General features: G+C 42.7%; 1 protein-coding gene across 3 annotated transcripts; it reads left to right on the forward strand.

The window, feature by feature from the left end:
* Positions 1-234: 234 nt before the first annotated feature.
* Positions 235-17,238, forward strand: COIL (coilin). 3 transcript variants are annotated; one of them, XM_081027654.1, is made up of 7 exons: positions 235-507; positions 7,146-8,253; positions 8,378-8,464; positions 8,885-8,932; positions 10,812-10,881; positions 13,754-13,842; positions 15,619-17,238. In XM_081027654.1, the coding sequence occupies exons 1-7, from the start codon at positions 263-265 to the stop codon at positions 15,700-15,702; spliced, it is 1,731 nt and encodes a 576-aa protein (XP_080883780.1). In that variant the 5' UTR covers positions 235-262; the 3' UTR covers positions 15,703-17,238. The 3 variants fall into 3 exon arrangements, 2 of the variants coding, with proteins under 2 accessions (XP_080883780.1, XP_080883781.1); XM_081027655.1 differs by having other exon boundaries at positions 239-507; positions 7,224-8,253; XR_013991876.1 differs by lacking the exon at positions 10,812-10,881 and having other exon boundaries at positions 239-507; positions 15,619-16,563.
* Positions 17,239-18,105: the final 867 nt, after the last annotated feature.

Raw genomic sequence — 18,105 nt, forward strand, 5'->3', positions numbered from 1 at the left:
TAGCGAGTTGCCTAAATTCGGACCCTACACAGCGCTCAGCAGGAAAGGAATAAAGGCATTTCATGTCTAAGCCCTCCTCCCTCGCCCAGTCACGAACAGGATGGCATCAGCCTCGCTCCGCGCTCTTTCCATCACGGCTCCTGTAGTAGCCCCTCGCCACCCATAGGGGGCACACGCCGAAAGGCTGCAGGGGGCGGGCCGCCGGGGCACGCCTCTCGGGAGCGCTGTGGTCTCTCTCGGCTTCCGTTGAGCACCGAGCAAGATGGCAGCCTCCGAGACGGTTAGGCTACGGCTTCAATTTGATTACCCGCCGCCAGCTACCCCGCACTGCACGGCCTTCTGGCTTCTGGTCGACTTGAACAGATGCCGAGTCGTCACGGATCTCATTAGTCTCATCCGCCAGCGTTTCGGCTTCAGTTCTGGGGCCCCCCTCGGCCTCTACTTGGAGGAGGGGCTCCTGCCCCCCGGCGAGAGCGCGCGCCTAGTGCGCGACAACGACTGCCTCAGGTGCGCGCGGGGCGGGCGTGCGGGGGTGCCGAGGTCGGCGGCGGGCCGGGGACGCGCCTGCGGTCCCCGGGCCCCGCGAGTGGGGGCGGGGATGGGGCGGGGATGGGGCGGGACTCTCCAACTGCTCATTCGTCACCCCCCCGAGATGCTAGTCAGGCGTGAGGCTCGGGAATCTGCATTGTAACGAGCGCCCTTCCTCGGATGCTTTGGTGCAAACTTGGAAAAGCCCTATTCGGGCTCCCGTGTGTGGGCGGGGCCAGTGTTTAGCTGGGCACCGAGTGACGTCCGCTGGCTGCAGCTGAGCCTGAGACCCGCCCCCTTTACCCCCCCACCCCCACCCCCGGCGGCTCGCAGGGGCGGGGGCGGGAGGCCCCGACCAGGCACAGGCTCGTTTCCTCCGTGAGGTGCAGGCGCTCCATCCTCCGCGCTCCTGCCACATCCCCTGAGGCTGATGGGGGTCGTTCTGTGTCTCACCTGGGCGGCTCGTGGCTCACGGGAGACGGGGGTTTGGGACCTGGGGGGGGGGGCTGTCCATTGGGGAACAAAATAGTTTTAAATGTGTCTTTGGATATTAAAAAAAAAAGTGATACGGAGTACGGAGGAGCAATTGGGGTAGGAACGGCCCCCATGGGGTTGATTTGTCTCAGTGAAACGTTGGCCTGGTTCTTTCCACGGGGACGCACGCCTTGGAGTGGTTTCGTGCAGAGTCCCCTTTCCAAGCTGCTCCTGGCCGCGGGGAAACCTCGTGGCTGTGAAGCAGGCTGCCCCGCTCTGGCTCGCCGCTCGGTCGGCTGTCCTTCCCCCGGGGCCTGCCCGATTCATGACATTTCTTCGGAACATCAGGGACTTGAATTTGGCACGATTTCTCCATCTTGGAGAGTGTGTGTGTGTGTGTGTGTCTGTGTGCGTTTCTCTTCAAATCAGAAACGCGGTGATTGTTAATAAACGTTGTTAATGTTTAGCTGTTTCCCACGACAGCTTGGAAGTAGCCCAGATTTCAAAGAGTTGTTGGTGGTTTTCCTTTTTATTCACCGTGACATGGACCGCCATTCTCTCCAGTTCGGCGGCTATTTAAATAGTGTTACGCTTGTAAGGACTGCATCTTCTCTTGTTACGTTTCCTTTCTAGCTCCTGCCGGATCATTAATAACCTGTTACTAGCTAACTGCAGTTATGCTTCAATGAATGAGTCATCTGGGAGTTACGCTCTTTATAACGACAGTAACACTATAACAAAACAAACGATGAAAGCTGTTATAAGAAACAACTACAGCACACCAGCAGGTAGAATGCCTCCTAAATGCTTCAAATGCACCATGTCGTATGGCAGGAAATAACCTCTGCAGCTGGCTTCGGCGGTACAGGGGGCTGAACTTAGGGAACAATTGAATTGGTAAAAGTTTTGTATGTTTTTGTGGTGCCATGTCCCCAGTCATTCTCTGGCTTCCCCTGACAGACTCACTTTTCCTCGGAGCTACAGAAGAAAACAGTCTCTTTTCTCAAAGTTACCTAATGTTGTCGGAGTAGATCAAAATAACGAGCTTCGTGCTCCGGTGTATTGTGTGATGCAGGCAGGCAGACTGGATGATGACACTAGGGTATGCTGTGAAGTGCCGGAGGTGGTTGAGAGAGGCGAGTTCATCATGGAATACAAATGCTTAGGAATTGAGCAGTACCTTAAAGGAGGGGTTGGAAATGTTAGATGGCCCAGTACAGTTGTGGAGGCAAAAACTGGCCTGACTTGGGACGGCCGGATGGCTCAGTGGTTAGAGCGCGAGCTTTTAATGGCAGGGTTGTCCGTTGGATTCCCACATGGGCCAGTAAACTGCACCCTTCACAACTAGATTGAAGACAACGAGCTGCCTCTGAGCTGCCGCTGGGGCGGCCGGATGGCTCAGTTGTGTAGAGCGGGAGCTCTCAACAACAAGGTTGCCGGTTCAATTCCCGCATGGGATGGTGGGCTGTGTCCCCTGCAACTAAGGTTGAAAACGGTGGCACCCTCCACAGCGAGAGTGAAGGACAATAACTCATGGGTCTTGGAAAAACCCACTGTTCCCCCAGTATTCCCCAATGAAAAATTAAAAAACACATACACACACACAAAAAACTAGCCTGACTTGATAAAGAGATGAGTCTGAGCAGCAAAGATTCTGTAGCAAAGATCCTGTTGGGATTGCTGGGAGAAGTCTAATGAGGGAAAGTGGAGCCAGGAGCCAATGTGGGAAATAGAGGCTAGAGAGGCATTTTCACACTTGTATGCCATGGCCCTTTCCTCACTGCCCATTCTCGGCTTCCAGCGACAGTGCTGACAGTGAGCTCCGAAGGGTCTCCAACTCTCCTGGGAGGAGGAAGTGCTCCCATTTTCTTGGCGCCGATATAATACCACAGATGGGGTGTCTTAAACAACAGAAATTTATTTCTTACAGTTGAGGCCAGCAGATTTGGTGTCTGGTGAGGGTTCGCTTTCTGGTTCATAGATGACACCTTCTCACTGTCCCCAGGTGGTCGAAGGGGATTAGGGAGCTCTGTGGGGTCTCTTCTGAGTCCTAATCCCATTCACGAGGTCTCCACCCTCGTGCCCTAAGCACCTCCCAAAGGCCCCACCTCCTAATACCATCACATTGGGGCTTAGCATTTCAGCATACGGATTTTGGGGGGATATAAACATTCCATGGCAGTTATTTTCTGGTTTTCACTGTTAACATGCTATGGTGAATATTCGTGTGTGTGTGTGTGTGTGTGTGTGTGTGTATTTTAAGATTTTATTGAGGAAGGGGAACAGGACTTTATTGGGGAACAGTGTGTACTTCCAGGATTTTTTTTTTCCCCAACTCAAGTTGTTGTCCTTTCAACCTTAGTTGTGGAGGGTGCTGTTCAGCTTCAAGTTGTTGTCCTTTCAGTCTTAGTTGTGGAGGGCGCAGCTCAGCTCCAGGTCCAGTTGCCATTGCTAGTTGCAGGGGGCACAGCCCACCATCCCTTGTGGGAGTCGAACCGGCAACCTTGTGGTTGAGAGGACGCGCTCCAACCAACTGAACCATCTGGGAGCTCAGCGGCAGCTCAGCTCAAGGTGCCGTGTTCAATCTTAGTTGCTGGGGGCACAGCCCACCATCCCTTTCGGGAGTTGAGGGATTGAACCAGCAACCTTGTGGTTAGAGCCCACTGGCCCATGTGGGAATCGAACCGGCAGCCTTCGGAGTTAGGAGCACGGAGCTCTAACCGCCTGAGCCACCGGGCTGGCCCCTCTTGTATATTTTTGTGTACTTAAGCCATGGTTCAGTAGGATACATTCCTAGAGGAGGTGCTCTTTGGTCAAATTGGTCTTCAGAAAAGTTGTACGGGTCTGTATTTATGCCAAGAATATATACGTTACTTTTGTTCACTACTGTATGAAAGGTGATAGAGCAGAGTGACTAAGAGCTCAGGGTCTGGAGTCAGAACCCTGCGTTTGAATCTTAGCTCAATGATTGTAACTGTGTGCCCTTGGTCACGTAACTTTACCTCTCTGAAAGTGATAATGCAGGCCACTGCCAGCCGCAGCCCGACAGGAGGGAGTCTGCAGGGAACAGATGGGACTCAAAGAGGTTGCACGTCCATCCTTTCACCCTCCTTACTAAATTCCACCTTCATTTGATGGGACATGACATTAAAAACCCACCACGCCTGCCCTGAGGACTAACAACATTCATTGTATTAATCAAAATTAGAGCTAACATTTGGCTAACACTTGCTCTGAGCCCCACACTGCTCTAATTCTAGATACATATAATACATAACATATGTACTATAGTTATTACCACATCTCCAATGAGAAAGGTTGAGGTCATGTTATTTAAAACATTTAATTAAAGTGGCAAATTTGAACCCAAACAGCAAGTTTGGCCTTAGCAGGCAGTTGGTGGAAGTATCAGGCATAGTAGATGGGCATATCTGTATTTCTTTTTTTTCCCCCCCTGAACTTTCTCCGTGTCTTTAGGGACAAACTTTATCCCCCCCTTTTGCCTCCCCCCCACTCCGGTTCAAGCCGTTGTTTCTCAGTCTAGTTGTGCAGGACACAGCTCCCTCACCCATGCTGATATTATGAGCCTTGCACTTCCCCTCCCCAGGCTTTCGGTCACCAGTCATTGGTGGTCAGCTCATGGCCGCTCACGTTGGCTGTTGTTCACAATGTTAGCTGTAGAGGGTGCAGCTCACTGGCCCATGTGGGAATCCAACTGGCGACCTCGGGGTTAGGAGCACAGCGCTCCAACCACCTGAGCCCCTGGGCCGGCCCTATATCTGTATTTCCGTATGACAGAATCCTAGAAGTGAAATTGCAGATTTGAGGGAAATACATTGCATTTTGTTACTACTTCCCAGTTTGCCCTGCAAAGAGTTTGAATGAACAGTGGAGAGTCTATTTAAATATTTCTTGGAATCAAATCTCTTTCATTGCCAGTCATGCAGGTAATTCACTTCTCTTTGTAAAAGGACAACTACCTTTGTTGTCTGTGATCCAAGCAGAGAAATGAAGAATATTGCCAGGGAAAGTGTACACCCTGAAAGGAATGGTAAGTGAGCAGACCCCAATGAACCATTTCTTGTTCTCTGGATGGTGTTTTGTCTCTCAATCTTAATATGTTCCAAACTGAGATTATTCTCTTCAGGAATAGCAGATAGTGAACACACTGCAGCAATCACAGGCCATACCTTCATGCGCAGATCCATTGTCTTCAAAACAGGTGAAATGATGCCAAGGGCTGCTTTGGAAAGCACGGCAGAATTGCAAGCTCCTCTGAAAGGCAGGGATCCTGCATATAGTGGATGCAGTACATGCTGTGTTCCAGTGATTTTAATAAACCACAGTGACTGAACAGAAAGTCTTGCAGCCATTTTCAAAGTTGATGGGAAGTTTGGTCCTAGTTAGTCATCTCAGACTGGAAACTTGAATCATAACATTGCTGTTAAGTGAAAACAAATTGATCACGAATAACAAGGGACGGTCTGATATGTTAGAAGTTCCCCAGCAAGTCTTCGATTCACAGGGTGCCGAGCTAACTTTTGCCGTCTAAGGAATACTTCCTTGCTGCCTGATGCTGACGTCCACAGCTCAGAAGAGAGGGTCATGTGTTTTCATAATTTAAATCCCTGATCTTTCAGAGTTTTGTGTCTCTCTTTGTCCCATTCCCGGTATCAGTAGCTTTTCTTTTACCTTGATTTGTATGGGTCTGTGTATTCGTGTATCCTGAAGGATACTTGAGGATGCTTTTCAATTACCACATCAAGATAAATCCACAGGATTACTATAGCTTAAAAAAATTTATAGAATGCTTATATCTTCTCATTCACCAGTTGTATTTTATTTTCAAATACGATTGTCTGCATCGTTCCCTGTCACACACACACAAAACAACAACAACAACAAAAACTTGATGAAATATGTAGCTGGAAGTATCGTGTGTTTAGCAGGCAGTTTTGAACATCCACTATGTGCTTGACGTTGGCGACACTCAGCTTTCCATCATCAGGCTGCACGTATTAGAATTCACTGTTGCCAGTTCATGGAGGACCAGAATGCCTTTTCTACGGTGAAATGATTTTGGATGAAGTGTGTATTAGGGTTGTCCAGAGAAACAAAAGCAATAGGAGATGATATAGATACGAGATTTATCATAAGGAATTGGCTCCTGAGATGATGGAGGCTGAGAGGTCCCAAGATCCAAGCTGGAGACTTAAGAAATCTCATCTCATGACATAGTTCCAGTCCACGTGCTAAGGTCTGAGAACCAGGAGCGTTGTAAGTTCCAGTCCTAGTCTGAGACCTCAGGCAGGAGAGGATCCGTGTTCCAGCTCCAAGATTAGTCAGGAAGAGAGCGAATTCTCCGTTGCTCAGCCTTTTATTCTGTTCAGGCCGTCAATGGATTGGGTGAGGCCGTCTCACTTTGGGAAAGGCGATCTGCTTTGCTCAGCCTACTGATTCAGATGGTAATCTCATCCAGAAACACTATCACGGCTACACCCAGAACAATGTTTAACCAAAAATCTGGGCACCCCATGGCCCAATCCAGTTGACATATAAAATTAATCACAAAATGTGGAATTTTACAATGTCTGTCACTACCCCAGAGAACATACATTGTTCAGTATTTTCCTAAATGTAAACAAAATAAAACTAAAATCTGGTTTTAAAAAAAGCAGCCCACATTTAAAAACAAAAATGGACACTTGGCATATTTGCTGGGTGGGGTTGGCAACATAATGGAGTGGAAAGTCTGTGAAGTTAGACAAACTAAGGTTTGAATCCCATTTCTGCTGCTTATTAGCAGTGAATCTCGGGCAAGTTTTTTTCTGAAGTAATTTTGTGATTTATTTTAAAATGAGAGATACCTACTTCATGATGGTGTTTAGATTAGAGAAAATGTATAGAAAATGTTTGGGATGCAGTAGATATTCAATAAATAAAACCAGTCATTTGAAAGGTGAGTGTAAGTGATGCCATGTAAGCCATTTTGTCAAAAAAGAACCTTTTGTCCTTAAATGATTTAACATTTTTTTCATTGACTGGTGGCAGTGACAGCTGCTTGCAATCACTTCAGTATATGTTACTGTGAGCAGGAGACATAGTTACTCACTCTAGTTTTTTCTCTCGTTCTTTTGACATAGAGTTAAATTAGAAGAGAGAGAAGGCGCTGAGAATCCTGTAATAGTGAGTAACGGTGACGGTGCTCATTTCTTACCTAGAAAAGCAAAGAAGAGGTCATTTAAGTTAGAAGAGGATGAAGAAATTGAACTAGATTACAGAAATTCAAAGAAGCATTTGAAGAGGCAAGAGAACGACCACAGTGAGATTATCTTGGCTCGAGAACCAAAAGCTGTCACAGATCAGAGTGTGAGGAAAAAAAACAAGAGGAAAAACAAAGCCAACTGTGGTGGTGTAGATGATGACAACGAACAGACCAAAAGAAAATCACCAAAGAAAAAGAAATGTCAATATAAAAAACAGACAAAGAATTCCAAGTCTTCTAAAGCACAGCCAGTGAAAGAATGGACCGTCCAGAAGTGTGGTCCTCCAAAAGGTTCTCCTGCTAGAAGCAGCCTTGTGAAAGCCAAAAGGAAAGGTGGTGTGGACATGCATGCAAAAGATAGTCCCAGTTCCTGCTCAGAGTCTGAATCTTATCATGGGTCAACCAGCGATGGTCTCAGCAATGTCATCTTGGAGGTCAGAAATTCCTCAGAGAAAATATCAGCTGCTTTATCAAAGGAAGGACCCACCATAAAAAACACAGTTGCAAACAAAGTGGCTACAAAAACTGGCTTTAACGCCACCTCCATCAAGGACAAGACAAACAGAACATCATCTTCTAGTTCAGACTCTAGTTCGGAGTTAGATGACCAATGCGTGATGTCAAAGAGCACACCAGAGCGGCCTGCAGGTTTCTTAAAGACAGTGGGTCTCTTTGCAGGAAAAGGTTGTGTAGGTCCAGGACCGTCACCAAAGACTCTAAATGCTATTGGATGGAAGCATTCTGACTCCAACGGTGGCAGACAGGCCCCTGGTCCTCCTCCCAGCGTGACTCTCCCTACCAGTCTGGGAAGAGGTTGCGGTAGAGGAGAGGACCTTCTTTCTTGGAAGGGAGCTAGGGGTCGGGGCATGCGGGGTCGAGGTCGAGGACGAGGGCTTGCTGTTCCCTATGTTTTAAACAGAAACGCTGAATATCTGAAGCAGCAGCATTTAAATGAAATGGTAACAAACTCCTCTACTATCATCCAGGCAAGTAGTCTCTATTGTGTGTTTACCGTTTCTCCTTTCCCCACATCGCGTGTCTGGACATGATGTCATCAGTTCACATTTTCTCACCAGTAACAAAGTCACGTGACTTACTACTGTTTTTCAGAATCCAGTAGAGACACACAAGAAGGACTACAGCCTGTTACCGCTGTTAGCAGCTGCCCCCCAAATTGGAGAAAGGATTGCATTTAAGGTATATTTTAAAACAACTACAACAAAAAGATTATTCCCCCTCCAAATAAACTTACTTGTTAACAGTACACACCCACAAACCCACACACACACACACACACACACACACACACACACACACACCCTTTCTGGATTATATCTTTTGTGTTTTCGTGCCTAGCATGTAGTAGGTGCCCAGTCATTGTTTTCTGAATGAATAAAAATTGCTTAGCCTGGTGTCTGGAACATAGTAAGTGCACAGTAAAAGAAGACTATACATATCACCCCTCCCCTCTAAAAAACCAAACAAAAACAAGAAAACCTTTTCCACTGGAACCCCTGTATTGCCACAGGTTCATGGTTAGGCTCTGCATGTTTTCTTAGAGGTAGGGGAAAGGAGCCACAGGGTTTGTTTATTTGTGGACTTTTTCTTCTTTTTTAGCTTCTGGAACTAACATCTGATTATTCTCCTGATGTCTCTGACTACAAGGTAAGGCTTTTTATTTAAAAATAATTGTCAGTATATTAAAGAAGCTAAAGTTATGTTTAATACTGTTATTATGGATAATGTAGATTTTTTTGAGTAAATAATGCCAGAAAGTAGAAAATGAAAACATGACCAAAATATAAACCTGTTAATAGCGTTATTGTGAAGTCTCCCAGTGTGATCTTCCTTACACTTGGGAAGATCAGAGAATGAGAATGATGAATTAATTTTTTTTTTTTGTAATCAGACACAAACTTATTTGACACACAAACGTATTTGACACAAACTTATTTGAGTACACCTCCCCCATGATCCTAAACTTTCAAAGAAAATACTGAATAGCTCTCCACCTGAAAATTTGGTAATTTTCATCATAAGAATCTATTTTATATATTTGTGAATGACTGCTGGTTATTATGGTCTAATATGGTTTATTTTGCATTATCAGTTAATCGCAGATAATTCACTAATATTCTGGGTATTTACTCACTTAACGTCCACATGGGTCATCATTGGCATTTGAGCTTTACCACAGTTTAGTAAAAGCTTGCCTCAGTCAATGGGATTACAAAATCACATGTTTCCTTCCCTTTTCACTCATTCAAAATGTTGTTGAAAATCTTGTTAAAATGCATACTTTCATATTTTTGATGTAATAAGATACAGACTATAAGTCCATTTTAAAGGTAATAATTGGTAATGTTAATATAGTGTGAAATATAAAGTACAAGGAAATTTGATTTAATCTGAGTTGATACCTTGGAAGACTTTTATAATCTTGGTAAGAGCCTTTCCTTAAAAGCAGACTCCAAGAAGTATCTGTTCACGAATGGATTAGGTGGGTCAGTTCTGGATAATTTGTATTTTATCATATTTTTCATCTTCTTAGCCCCTTACTATAGGTGACCATATAATTTATCACTAAATCAAGATACTTGTGAGTGAAAAGAATTAATATTATATTGATAATTATACTGGAAGGAAATAGAAATGGACCTGTCGTGGGCAAACCAGGATGTTTTGTCACTCTACCATAAATGGCGAATTACATTTTGTGATATATGAGGAAATGGAAATATAGAATTGATACGTCCCACAGCCTCTACAAATTGTGATTCTAAATGATATACATTTTTAAAAATTCACATTAAATGGATGTTGGTCATCATAGTTATTACCTTGGAAAGCGGTTTGCTTACCTTATATTCTGGTAGAACTTTTTTGAAATTGCTTTCAAGACCATTTTGAGAGAGAAAATAGGCCCCACCTTTTGCTTTGACTGCAAGTGCTGTTTACCCTGCTTGATCACCGGCTTCGTTCATTAAACTTGTCGGATCCCTCGTCAAAGAATGTAGTCTCTTCATCTGACCCTGTCGTGTTTGTTCCCATGTGATTAATTAATGGAGGTGACTGAGTGCTGACATAGAGAAGCCAATGCTATCGAAAGAGGAATGTATTACTTACATTTCTGTAGAGGAGGGGTGCAGGGGAAAGCACGTGGTGTGGCCAGGAGGCAGAAGCAGGATAAGGAGAAAGCCTAGGCCAGAGCCTTTACTGGGGTCTCCTGAGGATAGGCACGGCAGGGTGGGGCATACACTTTAGGGTAGGCTAGTTTGAATAATGAGCAGGCTTTGGCCTATCGGGGCTGTTCTAGTTTTGTGGTACCTGACCGTTGGGTAGGTCAGACCCTGGGAAATACTGGCTTGGTGTGGGGGAGTTTCATTTCCCCTATATGCTGATTTGTTTAAAAACATGTTTTATTGAGATGAAATTCACGTAACATAAAATTCACCATTTTCACTAAAGTGTGCAATTCAGTGGTTTTAGTGTATTCATAATGTTTCACATGTTGATTTTTGACTTGGACTTTTATTTTTGAAAGGAAGGAAAAATATTAAGCCACAATCCAGAGACCCAGCAAGTAGATATAGAAATTCTTTCATCTTTACCTGGTGAGTGTTCTAGAAAAGAATTTGAAAATTTTTAGGCTCTTATATCTGCATTGGTTTCTAAACAGGAGCTGCTGTGTTCATTGGCCTCCATGCGTAGCCGGCCTTCTCCACGACCTCTGCTAGCACACAGCTGGGGCCTGTGTTCCCATTAGCACAGTTGTGTGTCTGCTAAGAGTAGTCGAATTTGTTCCCAAAGCTGTTAGACCAGTTGTTCTTATTACTGTAATTACGTAATTTCTAAAAATTACACAAACCAATGAAAACTGATTGCAAAAAGAATTATTTCTGTGAAACCCAAGTTGAATGCTGACTCAGGAGTTTTACTAAAAAAGTTGCTGTTGAGTTATGGGTCAGTGGGTCAGCTGTAAGAGATTGGGAGGAATTTGCACTTAGATTGCCAGGCTAGTTTTTGCATTCTAGCAAAACTTTAAAAAAAACAAAAACAAAAAAAACCTCAAAACTGGAAAATTGTGCAAATTGTAGACATACATTAAGGATATGGTTTATAAAAGAAAGACAACTCTAATCGGTGTACTCATGATATCTACTCTGTTCTATTTCAAAAGATTGACAAATGAACATATTTGTGTGTTACATCAAAATAAAATGTCGGAAGTATTTGTGTGTATGCATACTCACACATTCTGCTTTATCCGTGATTCACTCCACCCATTATTGGTCCTGAAATCCTGAAGAGAGGACTTTTACTGTATATGGCTTAATTTGGGTCGTAGGGGTCCCTGGCCAGAAAGCAGGGGAGATCCCTTTTTCTCTAGCAGACCCTAAGGCAATTAAGTAGTTTCTGTTTGTCATTAAGTAAAGTAGTGAGTAAAAGAATCAAAACTTCAGTACACAGAAGTTAGCCAAAAGGGTTTTTCAATAAAGTCTCTTTATGTTATTAAGTAAATGATTATATGTAACCTACATTGGTTTTCCAGCTTTATTCTGATTAGGTTTCATTTGAAGAAATCCCTCTTAGGAATGGTGGACAGAGAAGCTTGTCCATGGTCAAATTCCGGGGCCATAGCCTCAGCACTGCTTCTCAGGTGATTGACAGTGATGACATGGAATTAGAACTTTTCTTTGGGGCATCAAGAAATGGCTTTATCTGTTTTCTGATAGAAATACAGGTAGTCCTTGCTTTGCATGGTTCTGATATACATGAACTTCAGTTACCACAGTTTAGTTAAGTAACACCAGTCGTCCAATGATATTGGGTATATTAACTGTTAACTATGAGTAATGGCAGTAAGGACTGCCAGCTCTTTAGTCCACAAATCATTACATATTAACAGATGCCCATCATGAACAGTGACCAATCATGCCACTTCTTTCCAAGTCTCTTGGTAATTGGTCACTGTACTTTTTTAAAATAATTTTTTAATTGGGGAATATTGGGGAACAGTGTGTTTTTCCAGGGCCCATCAGCTCCAAGTCAAGTCATTGTCCTTCAATCTAGTTGTGGAGGGCGCAGCTCAGCTCCAAGTCCAGTCGCCGTTTTCAATCTTAGTTGCAGGGGGTGCAGCCCACCATCCCATGTGAGAATTGAACTGGCAACCTTGTTGAGAACTTGCGCTCTAACCCACTGAGCCATCCTGCTGTCCCAGCTGCAGCTCAGCGGCAGCTCGTTGTCTTCAATCTACTTGTGGAGGGCGCAGCTCACTGGCCCACGTGGGAATCCAACCGGGGACTCTGTTGTTAAGAGCTCGCCCTCTAACCAACAGCCATCTGGCTGCCCCGTGGTCACTGTACTTCTGTAACTCAGTTCCCATACACACAGTAGAGTGTGTAGTTGTGCTGCTTCCTGGTCTTTCAGTGATAAACCCACGACATTTTACAAAAATGGATCATTGAAATAGGGAATTGGCCAACAAAGATGAAAACACAACAAAGAAACAAAAAATGACATCCAAATGAAGTTTAAGTGAAATTATAGAAGAAATATTAGTAGCTAACTATGGGAATGTTGACACTGAGCTTTACGAGAACTTCTTGACATAAATGAGGAAAGTGGCTGTGACGAAAGGAATGAAGATGTCTTGGAAAATGAAGATGACATCAGCAAAAAATTTCCCAGAATTGTGAAAAAGAAACAAACTCTCAGAGCTATTTCAAACTTAGAAATGAGTATGACAGTTCTGCAGGTCATAGGAAAGAGTCTCTGTATCATTGTTGTCTGACAAGGCATATTTTGTTCAAAATACCCTTGGTAAATTTCTTACAAAGAAATAGAAGACTTTAATTCTCAGTGTTTGTAGTTTTTTATAGTATGCTACATAAATATTAGTTTTACTTTTTTCATTTCCATTTCCCTGTACAGTAAAGGTTTTAATGCTTTGACACATTTTTTAAAAAATTGTGAAACAATCATAATTTTTCCCGTTGATTATTAAGATTGTTTTATATGATTTCAGCCTGCATGGTCATTTTTGTGGTCCCACACTACTGTGTAAAGTGAGGACTGCTGCATTAGCATGTAGTAAGTGCGTGATTTCTGAGGGCAGAGCATGATATTAGAATTTTGCAGAATTCAGATTTCCTTCCCTTGTTGAAACCTATCAATTATCTTTTGAGGTTAGCTTGTGGTTGTACATTCATTTGAGGAAGTGCTAGTGGGAGTGTATCAAGTTCATTTCTTTTTGATGAAGGAAAGATCGTGTCTCCTAAATGGCCAAGACGCTCCTGTCTGCTGGTGCAGGGTTTTCTCAGGGTCTCCTGTCACTGGGCACTCTGTGCTTTCATGTGTGTACCCAACCTTCACATCAATGGCCAATTTGTAGTTGGTTTTCTAATGATATAAATTCCCTGTAGAGGGACGTTTTTACTCCTGGGAAATGACTTATCGTCTCTCCTCCCTGCTGTCTGATTTCAGCCGTGAAAGAACCTGGGAAATTTGATCTGGTTTATCACAACGAAAATGGAACTGAGGTAGTGGAGTACGCTGTGACACAGGAGAAGAGGGTAGGCACGCTTCTCTTCTTGGGGTTGCTTGGTCCGCCATTCGCTCTCGATGGGTTACTGGCGGTCTGGAAGGTGGCACTGCAGCTTCCTGAGCCACCTATGTGAAAATCATGGAGGATCTGGGCCTGGCGGGGGACCTACGTACAGGTGGCAGGATCAGTGCTGAGTACCAAGTTAGGGCGCCACCTTGGACTTCCAACAGCCTACGTGACAGGATACACAGATCACACACTCTTTTTTAAGAATACAACGTTGGCATAAAATAGTGCTATAAAGGTTTTATTAGCAAAGACGAGCCTATTTTAAAAGCCTTTTGTTGATGTATGCATTTCAGGAAAGTACATATAAGTGTATGGAGCTTGAATGATTTTTTCAGAAATGAACGCACTCGTGTAACCAGCACCCAGATGGAGGACATGAACAGCCCCCTCCGGGAATTTCCATCATGTCTTGCAGTCACGACTACCCCTCAGACGTTAACCACGATTCTGGCTTATAACCGCATAGATAGTGTGGAAGAAGGACATAAAATGATGATTCTGTCTTTTGACTTTGTATAAATCCTTACATTGACATTTTGGGAACTGTGTGGCTCAGAGCTTTTTAGGCAGCCAGACGTCCACAGTTGCTGCCAATGGCTGGCTTATTAGGCTGTTGCTAGCGTTCAAGTAAATAGAATTTGTATTTTAAAAAGTGCTTTCTCTTAAGGTGTTTATATTTGAAATGTTATGGATATGATTATCCTCTAAGTTTCAGTATCGCAAATTCACAGTTTGTATCCGAAATGTAGAAACCTTAACGAGGCTGTGTTTTTCTTTGTCTCTAAGATAGATGAGACTCTTAGGGATTTATTCCAAAAACACATTTTTAGGGTTTGTGGAGGATCAGCAGATTTGGCACAGTCTCCTGTCCTTCTTTATTTGCAATATATTCAGCCCCACTTTTTTGTTGAAATGTATTCTTGGAAACTGTGTTCGAAAATCCAACCTTGAGGACTGTGCCTTTTTTTAAAAATTCGGTTTCATTTTTTTTAAAACTATTTTTTATTTATTTTAAGTGTGTTTTACCAGGACCCATCAGCTCCAAGTCAAGTAGTTGTTTCAATCTAGTTGTGGAGGGCGCAGCTCACAGTGGCTCATGTGGGGATCGAACCAACAATCTTGTTAACAGCACCGTGCTCTAACCAGCTGCTCTAACCAGCTGAGCTAACCGGACTTCCCAGGCTATGCCTTTTTAAACAGGCCTGAAGCAGAGCCTGTAAGGGACCTTTTGGACACTAGTTGGCCCTCATCATTCATCCATACCACCAAGTGTTAGAGTTTGCTTTCTCTTGGTAAAGTGTAGAATACCCCCTATTTTTAGGCAACATAGGATAAGAACTACAGAGCTGCCCAAGAGGGTAGCAACAGTCTAGTGCTAAACCTTCTGGGCCTCATCTGCCTCCTAAGAGGTCTGCAAGCTGCCTGTCCACAGAGGCTGGTTGGGCACATCTTCCTGACCCTTTGTAATCAGCTACTCCTCACCCCACCCCACCCTCCACAACCCCTGCTCTAAATGAGAAAAAGGTGAACTATGTTTAATGTAAAGTTTAGCTGCATTGGAGGTAAACAAGTTTTTATAGCTTAATTAAACTCAGTTTATTGGGACTCAAATGATTCCAGGTCTTCAATCATTCTACACAAATGGAAATTTACTTGACTGAGGTTTTTAACTGTTTAAAACCTATGTGACCTCAAAATGAAGTCTCTAAACTGAATATTTTGTATTTTTCCTTAGATCACTGTTTTTTGGAGAGATTTGATTGATCCAAGACTGATTGTCGAATCTCCGAGTAACAAATCAAGTACAGAGCTTGCCTGAGTATGATCTCGCCACCTCATAGTTTATAAATGTCTTGTTTGTGAAAGTGACTATAACCTGAACTTTAAAAAAAAAAAAAGATTTGAAAGTTGTATGCATTTTTTTATCTTCACTTTACTGCGTAGGAAAAAGTCTACCTCATCATTTAAAATAATATGGGTGTGTTGCCTTTCTAGACCTTTTTTTTCAGGTTTAATTTCAGTAACAAAATTTAAAACATGACATTCCCTGCAGGCATTGTTATATGCCAGTATGTATGGTTTCTTCTCTCTCTCTTCTCCTTTTTTTTTGACCATCAGGTAGCCATTGTCAGTAGGAGTTTATAATACCAAGTATAAAAAAGTGCTGCATATCTTGTCTCTGTAAGTTTTATTAAGTACCATTTTAAAACACAAAAGCATGTTACTTGAACTAATTTTTTACATTTGAGTTGTTCTATTAAATGTGGAACATCTTACAAATTTCAAGTATTTTATACTTCTAATTGTCAAGAATAACGAGTATTAAGAAATCCCTTAACATTTTTCTCAACTTTAAATTACAAGATTCTCAGTGCTCTGTATAGAGCAGTGAAAATAAGAGCTGTGGTGTGTGTGCCTGGGAGAGAACAGGTGTTGCACTTGGGTGAGAGGATTTGCTAGGAATTCAGACCAGGGAATGTGTTATCTTGCTATCAGCTCCCAAGCACCTGGCTGAGTGTGCTGGAGTGAGGATCTTGAACAGAAACTTCTTCTGTTATTATTCAACACAAAGCTAAAATGGCTAAATATATACTGTGAAAATTACTTTCTTCTAACAAAAGATCAGATCCCTCCTTCAGCTTTGCAGATTTTTAAATAAAATCGTATTGAACTAAATTTCCATGTTGAGTCATCACATTTAGTTGAGTGTTGCAAGTCACTGTCTTGTTTTGCAATAATGTGAGAGATGCAAGTTTTCTGGACCAAGAAGGCTTGCCAGAACAAGAGTCTGGTGTTGCAAAGTTTAGGCAAATGGAGTTTGTTGGATCTGGGAGCTGTGGGACCAATGAAGATGCTGTCCAGTTTTAACTGACATGACATTGATGTGTATCAAAATGTGGATGGACTGAAATGTGGCTATTTGTAAAGAGAAGTATGACTCCAGAAAGAGCAAGATTAACATGAATGTTGGGATCTTGGCACTAGGGTTCTTGTGCAGCACACTTTCTATTTAGGGTTTGGAAAACAAGGTAACTAGTCAATACCAACAGGTGCGTGAAAAGGTGCTCAACATCTCTAATCATCAGGGAAATGCAAAGCTAAACCACAGTGAGGTATCACCTAATACTGTCAGAATGGCTATCATCAAAAACACAAGAAGCAACAAATGTTGGTGAGGATGTAGAGAAAAGGGAAGCCCTGTACACTGTGGGTGGGAATGTAAGTTGGTGTAGCCATTGTGGAAAACGGTGGAGGTTTCTCAAAATATTAAAAAATAGAACCATATAATCCAGCAGTTCCACTTCTGGGTATTTATTTGAAGAAAGCAGAAACATAAATTCAAAAAGATATATGCAAAAAAAAAAAAAGATATATGCACCCCTATGTTCATTGCAGCATTATTGTAAATATGGACTATTTGGAATATGGAATGCAACCTGGGTGTCCATCGATAGATGAATGGATAAAAATTTGTTATATATATGTAGTTATTCAATCATAAAAAAATGAAATCTTGCCATTTGCAACACTATGGGTGGGCTTTGAGGGCATTTGCTAAGTGAAATAAGTTAGAGAAATATAAATACTATAAGATCTCACGTGGAATCTAAAAGAACAAAAACAAAAAACTGAACTCAGGTACAGAGACTAATTGGTGGTTGCCATTGGTCATGGGTGGTCAAAACGGGCGAAAGGGGTCAAAGGTACAAACTTCCAGTTTGTACCTTTGTATACAAATAAGTAGGTCCTGGGGATGTAATATACAGCATGGTGACTATAGTTAATAGTACTGTATTTGTAGTTGAGCATTGCTAATGGAGTAGCTCTTGAAAGTTCTCATCACAAGAAAAAAAATTTTGGAACGCTGCATGGTGACAGATGTTAACTGGACCATCTATTGTGATCACTTCACAATGTATCCAAATATGAAGTCATTATGTTGTACAGCTGAAGCTAATACAATGTTGTATGTTGATTATACCTAAAAAAACCCCAAAAAACAAAACTAGTAAATAAACATTGATTCGGCCAAAGGGAAGTGTTGAACTCGGGTGTGTTTTCCTCAGATTATAACCAATTTTATGACACCTTTTTCCTCAATAGTGGTGTTTTTCAAACTATAAATAGCAGTCTACTAGAAGGGTCATGATATCAATTTAGGGGGTCATGGCCTGCATTTTGAAAGATAAAAAATACAAAAGAAGAGAACAATAAATAGTGC

Source organism: Rhinolophus hipposideros, assembly GCF_964194185.1.
Source record: "Rhinolophus hipposideros genome assembly, chromosome: 20".
In the NCBI taxonomy this organism is placed as follows: Eukaryota; Metazoa; Chordata; class Mammalia; order Chiroptera; family Rhinolophidae; genus Rhinolophus; species Rhinolophus hipposideros.

Excerpts from the sequence above, each read along its gene's own strand:
- COIL (XM_081027654.1), top strand. The coding sequence starts at position 263 with ATGGCAGCCTCCGAGACGGTTAGGCTACGGCTTCAATTTGATTACCCG. Across the intron at positions 8,465-8,884 it reads GAGAAAGGATTGCATTTAAG|CTTCTGGAACTAACATCTGA; the intron begins GTATATTTTAAA and ends CTTCTTTTTTAG. Across the intron at positions 13,843-15,618 it reads CTGTGACACAGGAGAAGAGG|ATCACTGTTTTTTGGAGAGA; the intron begins GTAGGCACGCTT and ends ATTTTTCCTTAG.